The sequence below is a fragment of the Malaya genurostris genome, chromosome 3 (assembly GCF_030247185.1).
Source record: "Malaya genurostris strain Urasoe2022 chromosome 3, Malgen_1.1, whole genome shotgun sequence".
In the NCBI taxonomy this organism is placed as follows: domain Eukaryota; kingdom Metazoa; phylum Arthropoda; class Insecta; order Diptera; family Culicidae; genus Malaya; species Malaya genurostris.
Window position 1 is genome coordinate 214,801,562 of NC_080572.1, and position 13,660 is coordinate 214,815,221.

The 13,660-nt window shown below is 36.4% G+C and overlaps 1 protein-coding gene across 31 annotated transcripts in view; it reads left to right on the top strand.

The window, feature by feature from the left end:
* Positions 1–13,486, top strand: part of LOC131434953 (glutamate-gated chloride channel) — a 449,131-nt gene extending 435,645 nt beyond the window's left edge. For all 31 annotated transcript variants that reach the window (XM_058602298.1, XM_058602294.1, XM_058602295.1 and 28 more), the window contains one exon: positions 1,962–13,486. In XM_058602298.1, coding sequence (XP_058458281.1) covers positions 1,962–2,108 — 147 coding nt within the window. In that variant the 3' untranslated portion in view covers positions 2,109–13,486. The remainder of the gene's footprint in view (positions 1–1,961) is intronic.
* Positions 13,487–13,660: the final 174 nt, after the last annotated feature.

Sequence of the window (13,660 nt, forward strand, 5' to 3'; positions counted from 1 at the left end):
TAAAAGCTTCTTCTTGTAAATTCAGAAATGAGTGATGCAGGAAATCATTTCTGTTGTGATCAACAAAAGAGCACGGAGGAGCGAGTAAATTAGCGAAATTAACAAATTTTGCCTAATATGAGTAAAGAAGAAAAAGATGTTTTCAAACGGTTTAACTTAAGTTATGCGCTGACAATTTTTTCAGTAATTTGATTTTCTAGCATTGATAATAGTATATCATAAGAATTTCTCTTATCTGATTCTGAATCAGTTTATTCAATTGTACTCCATTTGAAAAAGGGCGGGAGATCAACGATTTCAGACGTAGATCATGTCATGTCTTATCTTGATCATATGTGATTTTCCTCCACCAACATCAAAGCTTATCGAATCATCCAATGATTGAACTTACATAAATCAAGAATCATTTTAGCTCAAAATCACTACCCATTGTGTGACGGAAGATCAGTACCGATATTGATCGATGTGATTTAAAGTTCACTGATCAACTGATCATGAAAATATTCTCCGGCAGTGATCTCGTTTTGATGAGGTTTTGGTCTTTATTTTCTCAGCCCTGTATGCTACACTAAGGAAATATTATTCTTCACCTAAAACAATAATATATCTGTGTACCCCTAGGAGGAATAAAACAGATGATTTAAATGTTTCATCAATTTCAACCAAATACTTTTGTTAATTTATATAATTGATATTAATAAAATATTTTCGATGATTTTGTAGTTTTAGGGATATAATGTAATAAATCGATTTTTCCCTCATATTTGTATGGTTTGTCATACATATGGAGAATGTATTGAGATGAATTTTATTTATTTTGAATTCGTGACATGTGACATAGGGGGGGCGGGGGGCCTTTGCTTATGTGACAATTTGTGACAAAGGGGGGATGGGGAGTCAAACATCGTCAAAAAACCGTGACGTCTTCTATGGACAGCCCCTTAATACGATCCAACAGTAGGCATAGTGCTTAATACACATCTGGTTTGAGCAAGTTTTGTGGTGAATACGACTTACTTTACTATGATTCGCCTTTTCAAAATTTACCCTGCACAAGAATGGGTAGAACTTAATCGCGAATAACAACATTTATTATTTGTTTTTTTTTTTCTCCATATAATCGAAAATATGGCCAGTAAAACGGTATTAGTTTTTCGTAATTTATGAGTTTTTATTTAAAAATTTGACAGAATCAGAAGTTTTAGTCAGTACTGACGGTTTTATGATAAGGTGCACAAAATCTTTTTCAAATTTTTATTTTTATTTCTTCTTCGACTATAATGCGCATTAGCAGCGAAAACGGACGTAGATAGATACCGTTTTCGTTTATTGATCAGAGCAGCCCGAGAGCTGACCCAGAGTCGCCCAAACAACTTTTGATTAGTTTGTTTTAGCAACCTGGGGTCGCTCTAGATCGGACTCAAATTGCGTAGTTTCGCTCTGAAAATTTCCTCGGGTCGCACCACGCATCCATGGGAGTTTGTTTATTTTTTCTTTTTTATATGGGTTGTTGTTTAGGGCGCGTACCACGTATTCGTTTATCGATCATTTGGGAATGAAACAGAATTTTTTAAATTGATACATGTCTTCATTTCCTGTTTGCCTGTCTTTCTGTTTTCCTGTCTTCCTGTCTTCCTGTCTTCCAGTCTTCCTGTCTTCCTGTCTTCCTGTCTTCCTGTCTTCCTGTCTTCCTGTCTTCCTGTCTTCCTGTCTTCCTGTCTTCCTGTCTTCCTGTCTTCCTGTCTTCCTGTTTTCTTGTCTTCCTGTCTTCCTGTCTTCCTGCCTTCCTGTCTTCTTGTCTTCTTGTCTTCCTGTCTTCCTGTTTTCTTTTCTCCCGTCATATATCTCGAGTTGTTAGTTTTATTTTTTCTATATTTAAATAACTGTTGACTGAACTTTGTGCATTATTGTGTTTTTCATATGTGGCTTTAAAATAAACTTCTTTATTTATATGTTTTCAGACATGCTTCGTTCAAGTACGGAAAAAGGAACCACCGCATCCTATTAGGGTAGCAAAAACGATTGATGTTATTGCCCGGATCACCTTTCCGTCTGCATATGCGGTGTTTCTCATATTCTTTTTCATACACTATAAAGGATTTTCCTAGAACACAATCAACAAGCATCTGCTTCACAAGATCTATACAAATAATCTGCTGTAGCGAATTGGAAACACCGATACAGATGCTTCGGAAAAATACACTACATTTAAGTTGCGATCTGTTAGTCGCAGTTCAACGCTAGTCAATAGTCAAAGCCATAACCAACGCAAAACCAGGTAGAAGCAGCATCCCTAGCAGAGCCATACGAAAGCGAAATCCAGATTTTGGTTTTCACCTGAATATATTGATCAAATGTAAAAAGGTTTTAGACTTGCCGAGCAAGTACATACTTAGAAGGCGATCATCGATCAGCAGGTACAGCAGCCTGTGATTTCTAACCAATAGTTGACGATGATAGTAAAACGCAAAACAACAAAAACAAATACTGCCTTTTAAAAAAACATCAAACAAAATAAATCAAAAAAAAAACTGAACATTATGAATGCTGTAATGACAAACAAATATATAGAAAGAAGATTGTGAAATACAATTGTACATAGGAGATTTTGCCACAACTAGTCAAATTCACGTTGCAATCACAAAAAAATCAGTAGCCAGACACATCCAAGCGACCGAAATTAGTTGGTTACCATTTGTTAACCAACTATTCTTCTTTCCATTGCCAATGCGAATAGTAATGTATTTTACCTGATTATTAGAGTACTTTTGGGATTTATCTCGATTAAGCCTGAGCTAGCAAATCGCTCGTGCATCAAACACAGAGAAAAAAAACACTATACACTAACAGAAATGATTTTGTTTTTGTATTACAATGAAAAAAAAATACTCAGAAGAGAAAACAAACAAACCAAACACGCCAAGCCAATGACAAAATATTGCAATCAAGTAGCAGTTTAGTATGGAATGACAGAAATCATAGCAATATTATTTAAGTAAAAGTCAGCATAATTATATGAATATTTATATGGCGGTAAAAAAAAACGATTCAATGATAAAGCTTAGGTAAGAGAAAACCCTAGTCAGATAAGCAAACACAAACCAGTATAACTTTTTTAAGTGAAACAAACCGTTAAATCCACATTGTATTTTATACCCATTTTCTACGAAATCTAAACATGAAAAGAAAAAAAACCGATTTCGATCAAACAGACGAACATAATATAGACACACGGTATAAAGTGTGAGAGCACAGAAGATTTCTACTACTCTCTAGAACAAAATAACATATTCTAATCGATTGAATCAGACGACTTACTTTCGATAGTGCCGATGCGGAAAGAACAAACCAAAGATGAAGCGTTTACCGAAATACAAGTTGCATTAGGAACACACCCACTTTGTCAAACAATCAGCAGCTTTTGAACAGTAACATATATTTAAAAACCAAAAAAAAAACAACATTTCTAGGCAGCTCTCAGGATGATTTGGTTCTCTAGAAGAAGAGTGTTTTTGGGGTTTGTCCATTCAGTGACCGGTGGCTGCGCTACGGGTCTAGTCTTCATTGTGTGTAAAAAATTTAACTGAAATTTTTGAAAAGTCATCACCAAGTACCCAATATAGCCTATGGGTCTGAGTCACAGCAAACGCTGATGGGCTGGTGTTCAAGCTTGTATACAATTCTAATTCCTTTTCACTGCTTTACGACAATTTTTAATGTCGTTTTCGCTTGAGAAAACTAAAACTGACCCAGGATAGTTTCATCAAACAATCACCTTTCACAAATCTGTGTTGGGTCCGCACTTAGCACCCAAAATGTACTAAATATTTCCTGGGTGCCAGCACTACATCAGTGATTTTCAAAGTGGACGCTACTGCATTTCAGGTGGGCAGTGATGTTCATGCTTAAGATTTTTAAGAGCAAGAAAAAATAGGGCAAAAAATTTATAAATTCTTACTTTTGACAGCGTCTGTCTCTATCTAAATATTCTTTCAATACAGTAGTGCACTTGGACATATATTTCAGGTAAATGAGCTCGATCATAGCTTTTGTCTGTTCGCTACTGCACAAAACATTTTCCTTATCCTGCAACTTTCGAAGAACGTTTGAAAGTTGAACTCAATTAGTTTGTTTTTTTTTGCAATAACTGACTGGAAACATATGTTGAAGAAGCCAAATGAAGGAAAAACTTACAGGACAGGACACGAACCTGCGTTCTTATGCATTCCGTGCATACGCACTACCATTTCGCCACCCTAAGCCTTGTGATAGACACAGCTCTACAACACGACTAGGCATGATAGAACGTACATCAAACATGGTCTACATCCTGGCCGTCTCACGACCGGTACCATGCATCCAAACATCTTCTTTGTCCATCAAACACTAGTTTTCTCGCTCTGTACCTATTTTTGCTCAAGCACTGAGTAGGAGAGTTCACTCAATTAACCCATCCGAAAGACTGTTGGTTTACTTATCACGCTATGTTCATCGTAAAATCTACGTTTTCACCGTGGTTAAATGCTTTAGTGATTTTTAGGTTGAATGCTCAATCAACAAAACATTAAAAAAATAATCTCAGTAGTCTATCCGGCAATCGAGGACTATATGAACACATGAATCTGTGAAGTACTGACCGTATGAGACTATACATGAGGTCCTATAAAAATAAAATTTGATAACCCGTGCGCAAATGTACATATCGATTCTTGGATAATACAAGCAAAGTTTGAAAAAATCTTGTGATTTTTCATCTTATAAGATGCACATAAATGGTGCGTCGTATAGCTCACAAATTTATATTCAAAAACACGTAAAGTTGTGTGATTTGAAAATTACATGGTCGAATAAATAATCAAATTACATGGTCGAATAAAATAAAAATCAAAAGATCGATATCAGCAGCGCGACTTGAACCAAGACCATCAGCTCACAAAGCACGTCAGTTAATCAACTGAACCGAATAAGGCCCTTATCTGCTTGATGAAAAATTGATACCTATAAATCCATACAGCGGCACTTGGTAGCCGAATGCAAGTTACATTCGGAGCCTATCAAATTCCGGATTCCGGAGAGTTCAACTAAATATTAGTGAATATATTTTTTTAGTTCATTTTAAATTGCAGAAACAAAGGTTCCACGTCGAAGGGCAGTTGATAAATTCTCGGATAAATTTGTGACAACAGTTCCGTATGTACTGATCACAGTTTTCCCACCAGAAATTCAGCTGATATATAATTGTATGAATTGTGAAATCAATAATTATAGGATGATAGCCAGGCAGCAACTGGCACAGTGGAGAAGGCAACAAACGATTATAAATCATTATTCTATGTAAAAAAACGGTGCTGTTTTAGAACTGTGTCTTCCACAGTTCAGGGTGGCGGTAATGGTAAACACGTGTGCACGGATTGCATAAAAACGCAGGTTAAAGTCCTGCCTCTGAGCGTATTTTTAACAGAAAAAAAACTTTTCTGTGAGCTTCTCATTCATTTGGCTTCTTCAATATATGTTTCCACTCAGTCATTGCAAAATTGAACAACAAAACAACAAAATTATGGGGTCAAATCATTCAAACAATGGTGCCATTTCTTCCGTTTCTTTTTTGCAGCATCGGCCTAAAAGACGGTTTGAAATTTTAAAACACACCTCTCCTTTGTTTGGGACTTTTGTGTTGAGCCATCTCGGATAAAGGTGAGTGAGTTCCGGTTGGGAGATTTTGAACCCCTTCTTCCAGTACTGCCTAAAACCGGGTTTTGAGAACCAGTACAGCGAAATCGGTGCGTATGGTCAACAACTTACATCACCTATCATCACAGAGAACAGACATCCAAGCTAGCATAAACTTTTTCAAAAAATCGCATACAAGTGCAAATCCGTTAAAAATCACCGTTGCGTACGACTTTGCACGCGTGAATTACCATTGTATGGAAGCTCAAGCGCAAGAGCCTACAAGCGATTGGACTGCTCGCCTCTATAGGCAAATTGTTACTTGGTGATCACTTTGACAAATAACCGTTAAATTTCTTACACACATTGAAATCTACTTGGATGTCTGTTCTCTGTGTTATCATTGGTACATCATCGTCGCTCTATACGACGGCTTGATATTCGATATGTTCAGGAATTAAGAAAAGGACCATAAGACCTTTTATTTGGATCTATGTTTGAGAAAATCGGTCAAGCTATCTCTGAGAAAAGTGAATGATTTCCGTTTTGGATGTTTTTGACAACTATATTCGGTACTTCCGAAACCGGATTTCGGGGACCGGTATATCCGATGTGAGTTTGTGGAGTCGTGAACTTGCTAGATCTGCGAAAAAGTGGAATTTATTCATTATTTTTTAAAAATGAACTCATTTTTACAAAGTCTTCTGTAAAAGCAAACTGTGGAATTTGCAGTTTTTTTTCAGTCCACAATCTAGAACCGGAAGTCCATATGAAATTCAAAAATTTTCAATTTGGTCAACGTTGGTTTCATTTGAGCCAAAGTTTATTCGAATCGGTTCTGCCATTTCGGAGAAAAGTGAGTGCATATTTTGTGCAATTCTTCATTGTCTAAGTTTGTGAAAACAAACCTAGGGGGAGATCAGTCTAAACTTTGACTCAGGGTGGCGGATATGGTAAACGCATATGCACGCAATGCATAAGAATGCAGGTTCGAGTCTTGCTGTAGGGATTATCTATTTCCTGAAAAATCATCTTTTTGTGAGTTTTCTTTCATTTGATCTTCCAATCTATTTCCCGCTCAAGCATTGAAAATAAGTGGGCTTAAGAAAGTTTAGCAAGGATTAGCGAGTTGAGAAAAGCTTTTGGGAGATATTTGTCACAGTAAGTACAGATTCTCGCGTGGTTTCCCTTTGCGTCAAATCATAATTCCGAGATACTAGACAAAAATCTCGTCCAGATGTATTTCAACTACGACATTTCGAACAGCAGGTGATAGAAAGTTGTCGATCTAATTTTTTGAATTCCAATCCTAGTGGATAATGGTGCTAACCCAGTGACACAGGCTTGCAAACATTTCTCTCACATATAAATTAGATTTGTATTTGGCAACCCTATTTTAATGGCGTTATATTGAAGGGGCTAGGATCCAAAAAAAAGATGGACCTATTATCGTTCTTCGTACTGAACCCGCCTAGAGGTCGTGTGAAATCCGGTGGCAAAAAATGCTGGGTTCCTGTTTCCATGTCGTAAAAGGCCACAACTGCAGGAATTTCTCTTTTCCTACTTTCAGTTACAAGAATACTTTTTTCACTAAACTATCACTTCGTTCTAGGGTTTTTTTTATATTTCTAGCCATTCGAGCGTTTAAGAATAGTCTAATCTAGAAAAAGTATCCGCCGTTTCCCAATAGGTGACTGTACCGGCTGAGGGTGGTCAAAATACATAGATGATAATGCCTTTAAAGTGAGTGTGTACAGTGCCTAACGAATTGTCATCGCCGTTTCAGTGACAGTTGTTCTTGTTTTCGTATTATTTACGATCGAAAATGTCTGTTTATGTGCCCAATTCTCGCCATTTGCGGGAAGTTTTACTTTTCTGTTACAATTCGAAAAAAAATGCAACTGAAGCGCATCGAATACTTTCAGACATATATGTACGGTGATGCTGCTCTGAGTAAAAGAACGTGTTGGGAGTGGTTTCAACGTTTTAAAAATGGTGATTTCGATGACGAAGACAAACATGGAAGAGAAAAAACCTTCAAAGATGAATAACAATTTACTACGAGCTCTTAAAACCGGGTGAAACCATCACAGGAGATCGCTACCGAACGCAACTGATGCGCCTTAGTCGCGCGCTAAAAGAAAAGCGGCCACAGTATCAAGAGCGACATGGCAAAGTTATCCTCCAACACGAACAATGCTAGGCCTCACGCCGCAAATGTGGTCAAAAAGTACCTGGAAACGCTGAAATGGGAAGTCTTGCCCCACCCGCCGTATTCCCCAGATGTCGCTCCTTCTGACTTCCACCTATTCCGTTCGATGGCACACGGTCTAGCAGATCAACATTTTCAATTCTTCGAAGAGTTGGAAACATGGATTGCTTCATGGATAGCGTCAAAAAAGGACTCCTTTTTTCGAGCCGGGATCTGAAAATTTCCGGAAAGATGGGAGAAAGTTGTCACTAGCGACGGACAATACTTTGAATAATACATCTGTAAGCACTTTTTCGCAATAAAGCTTTAAATTTTGGAAAAAAAACGGCGGAAGTAAAGTCAAACATATCATATCAAACATATTACCGTCTAGCCGGATAACCAAAGAGAACTTCGATTGGTACGAAATGGGTTCTATCACCGACTTGAGACTAATATCTGAACCATGCCAGCTGTGAACAGACCGTTCATATAATAAGTTCTTTACTACCAGAAAGTCTTCTGAGTTGCGTTTCTTCACATCCATAGTAGATCTATTGGCAGAACGATTTCCCCGGAACGGAGAAGATTGCAAATTGAGAGTTGTCTTTGAAAATTTGGGACACCTGGTTTCGTGTTTCTTTATTTTCATTTTACCAGTCATTTTTTCAGTCTGTTTTTTTTTTGTTGCAAAACAGGCTTAGGCATATGTGGACGAAACTGCGTATTTTTTCAAGGTGCGCAATTGATTTTCTACAAATTTGATATAAGCCAGAGACAAGAATAGCTAACCATTTCATACAACCCATTAGTTTTCGCAACTAATTCCACATCATCCGAAAAAGCAGCTAACTCCGTTAGTAATTTAGATATGCAAATTACCTCACTAGAAAACGTTGAATAATTCTGACTTCGTTATTGTACCGATATATAGGTGAAGATTTTTATTCATAATTATTTCCATATATTAACGAACTGGAAATTTAAGATATCATAAAATCTCGAAATAAAATCATGCTGAGAGAATTCTAAAAGCGAAGATTGTGTAAGCACCCATATTCAACATTCAACATTTGAAGAGAGAGATCAGAGTACATATATTATTGTGTATAGCAAATATATCAGTGTTTAAACTTCAACCGTGTATGTGAAGCGCAAAAGTTTTAGTCTTATTGCGTTATATTGCTTTTGACCTCGTCAAACATCATGTGTACTGTTTAATTTTGATTACTTCTCGGTTGTTAGCATGGCATTGAAACAAGAGTAGCAAAGTGTCAAAATTTTGCTCGCACATCGTGAAAACCCAAACTATTCGCACGCAAAGTAATTGAAATTTAAAAATGTTGCCAAACCAAGCAAATTAGGTCCGTCATCACTTTCAGATTTAAAAGAGCTTCCTGAGCACGAAAATTAATACTACTAATGAAAAAGAGATTTTGAAATACTTTGAGCTCCCGAAGTTCGAAAAAGAAATACATCGTTTGGCGAGCCATCTGCTCCAAAGGCTTGAAGAGCGATGTTTATACCACGACGAGAATCATTAACCAAAAATTGTATGTACCGAAACGCCAGAACAAACTTTGGTTCCCTTTCTCGAGCAGTATAAATGCTTCGTTCTGTTTCGACCGGATTTATCATCTCGGTATCATGAAATGGTATTTCACGAGCACGTTCCTGCTCGAAGACATAAACTTCCCCAAGACACCAAAGCTACGTCTAATAAAAAAATATTGAGACATTAACGATTATCATATTGAGACATTGTTAAACGCAAACTCAAGCGGCAGGCTGTTGTCCGCGCGATGTATCCCAAGGCATAGAGACAATATGCAGTTCTTTTGATGAGAAAAGTTACCATGGAAGCAATTAAATGATCCACTATTCATATTTGCAAGTAATATATTGGCTTGATAATAAACGAAATTTAGCAACGATTCCTTGAAATTTTTTTACATGTCTACATAAATTTGTCATGAATACATTTTGCTCTGACCTTATCTCAGATACTATTTTTTAAATGGGAAAGCCCACTTTTTAGGACTTATTGTTCACCTGTTGTGTTACTATCCACTAAAAATTAGCTAACGCCCCTCTGGTGGGCAGGAATTACTGAGCCAGACCAAGTAATCGGGTAGATTTCCGTTAATCCCGTTTTTAATTCATTGAAATAAAACTATCGCAAAATTTCCACCATTAATCGAAAGATATGGGCTTCTTTTTCTGTAATATAACCCTCCAATACGCAGCTAACTGAACACTGATTCGACAGGACCCAATCGACTAGATCCCAAGTCATCCCACCAACACATAATTAGAATAAGTTTCATCTCGAAGAAACAAATGCCACCAAAGCTTACTGTAAGAAAGTCACACCATGACTACTGGTAAAAATAAAACGAGGTTAGCTTAAAACGTCCCAACTCAAGCAAGAGCAACTAATTTCAAGAGATTCAGTATCGGACCAATTTTTGAACAAACGAACAATGAACAATTGCTGTGAATAAAAAGTTTCCTTAATTATGTAATACAGGGTGATTTTTTAAGAGCTTGAGAACTTTTTTAAACAATAAAACGCATAAAATTTGCAAAATCTCATCGGTTCTTTATTTTAAACGTTAGATTGGTACATGACATTTACTTTTTGAAGATAATTTCATTTAAATGTTGACCGCGGCTGCGTCTTAGGTGGTCCATTCGGAAAATCCGCTTTTTTATCGACAAATTTTGTTCAAATTTTGGCTCATTTCTGGTTGAATGGCTACGTAAATAAGCAAAATTGCCGCATTTGGAGTGAAGAGCAACCAGAAGCCGTTCAAGAACTGCCCATGCATCCCGAAAAATGCACTGTTTGGTGTGGTTTGTACGCTGGTGGAATCATTGGACCGTATTTTTTCAAAGATGCTGTTGGACGCAACGTTACAGTGAATGGCGATCGCTATCGTTCGATGCTAACAAACTTTTTGTTGCCAAAAATGGAAGAACTGAACTTGGTTGACATGTGGTTTCAACAAGATGGCGCTACATGCCACACAGCTCGCGATTCTATGGCCATTTTGAGGGAAAACTTCGGAGAACAATTCATCTCAAGAAATGGACCGGTAAGTTGACCACCAAGATCATGCGATTTGACGCCTTTAGACTATTTTTTGTGGGGCTACGTCAAGTCTAAAGTCTACAGAAATAAGCCAGTAACTATTCCAGCTTTGGAAGACAACATTTCCGAAGAAATTCGGGCTATTCCGGCCGAAATGCTCGAAAAAGTTGCCCAAAATTGGACTTTCCGAATGGACCACCTAAGACGCAGCCGCGGTCAACATTTAAATGAAATTATCTTCAAAAAGTAAATGTCATGTACCAATCTAACGTTTAAAATAAAGAACCGATGAGATTTTGCAAATTTTATGCGTTTTATTGTTTAAAAAAGTTCTCAAGCTCTTAAAAAATCACCCTATACAATCAAATAATTTCCAATCCTTTACTGCTTACTATTCAATGTACTCAAAAGTCTTTCCAAATCTCTAGTACTCTCTGCTCTCGAACCCGCTAAGCTTGATTTTTAGCATACATTTTTCAGCTCAAAAGACTGTGAACGTAGGCTCGTAGTGATCACATTTGGCGCAATAATTATGCAATAATCAAACACTAACACTAACTGGGTTAAAAATTCCAGCTTCCAAAATCTATTGTGTGTGTGTGTCACGACAAACAAAAAAAACATGAAATGACGTAATTTGAATTATACAAATTGCATGTAAAAGTTCACACCATACATTCTAACAAAAATGTTTTTCATCATCTCAGTTCAAGAGAGTTACCATAACTGTGTATTCCCAATCCATCATTGTCAGATAAATTTGAACGTCATCACACAGCAAGCAGCGGGATAAGGAATGGTTAAAGGATTTAAAATTGTGATTCATGTGCCCATAGAAGTTACTATATTTATACAACAGTGATAGGCATACTGCAAACTACTGCTATTACGACTACACATACTACTTTTACAACAGCTATAACTACTACAGCAACTGTTATTAACACGAAATTGTAAAACAACAAAAAAAAATAACGTGCTACTCAAGTGCTTAGTTTTGTCATATTACATATCAGGTGCGAAAGGAAGTTTAGGACGCCGCAAAAATTTGATAGACTAGTCAAGATTATTGTCACTATAGAAATAATAGTTAGTGTTACTGTCGTGCTTGGTTACATTTTATTTTACAAGAAGTTTTCGTTAAGTTTGAACAATTTGATTTTGTTAATCTTAAAACTGAATATGAAATCTCTTACGAAGTAACTAAGTTTGCAATCCAAGAGATCAAACAATATTCTAAAATGTTAAACGTTATTCTAAACAAATATAAAGTTCATGTTTGCTATGTTATGACACTAAAAGCTTTTCGAAAAAGACAACTAATTTTAATTTATTGTTCTTAACCATCTGAATCAAACAATTCCATTCACGATAGAGTTACTTAAATACATAATTACTGAGTTTCCGTTTAAAAGAACATACTTGCAAGAATGAGTCCAGATTCGATTTCAACTTCACTCGATACATTCAAATCCTATGTTCGCTCTATGTTCTATGTTCGCTCCAAATCATGAAAATGCCACCTACCAAAGAGTTGATTACCATATGTAAATTAAAGCAGAATTATTAATAGATAGTTAAAATGATACAGCTCAGCTAAGATTGTGATTTAGTAAACAAATGAAATAATGAAATAAAAAAACACTACACAGTAAAATGAAAATACAAAGGAATAAAATAGCTGTTTGTAAAGTTTGCTATAACACTAACACTCTCACACACATACACATACACCGACACTAGTAAGACGACCGATAATTATAAGCAAATAATTCAACCAAAATTACACAAACACACACACTTGTAAAATAGTCGTGAACCACCCACCACCCTCTCTCCCAATTTTATAGTGACATAATTGAGTGCAAAATCCAAGCCAAACAACACACATACAAACACACTGTATTTAAGCCTCTACTCGTGTATTTGCTAGAAAATTTAAGGTACGAAACCAAAACCAGAATGTCACTTATCCGGATATAAGTGGCCATAAAAGAAGAATAATGTTCGAACAATATGGGTAATAAGTAAGAGACAGGAGCGAATGAGTCGTTTCACTACAAGCTAAACTTGTAGGAAAGTCAACTGACACTTCTATAGACAACCAAAGCGCAAGCACAAGCAAGCTCGCATGCAAGCATTAAAAGGAAAAGCTATTACATACATTTACAATTAAACACGTGCTAAAGGAAACAAAAAACCAAAGTAAACACAAGCACTCTAATCCACGAATTATGACTAATTATCTACTCTGTTATGTAATGTCAAAGAATAGCGTAATCATACAAACAATTTGTTACTTTTACTATTCTTTCAAAATGGACACAGCAAAACAAGAGCTAGAGAGAATTTAATATACCTAAGCAGAGATGGAAATACATTTTTTCGTCCATTTATCGTTACCGGCGGAAAGAGAAATAGTATCTGTATTGAATAGTTCTGATTGGAACGCGAAAGAAGTATAAGAAGATGTTGTCGTAAATGAATATTTTTTTATTTTTTCTAATAAACAATTTTTGAATCGAGGAAAAGTAATGCGTTTTGCTTTGTGCAACCTAAAGCATCTCCCAAAATCGAACAAATTTTTCGAACAGCAGATCTAATTGTACAGGTAAGTGCAAACAAAAGTCGTTCGACGTAAGCAACTATTGTTACTAATTTAATACGGGTGCCCTCGACCAAAATTAATGGTAGTCAGAAGTAGC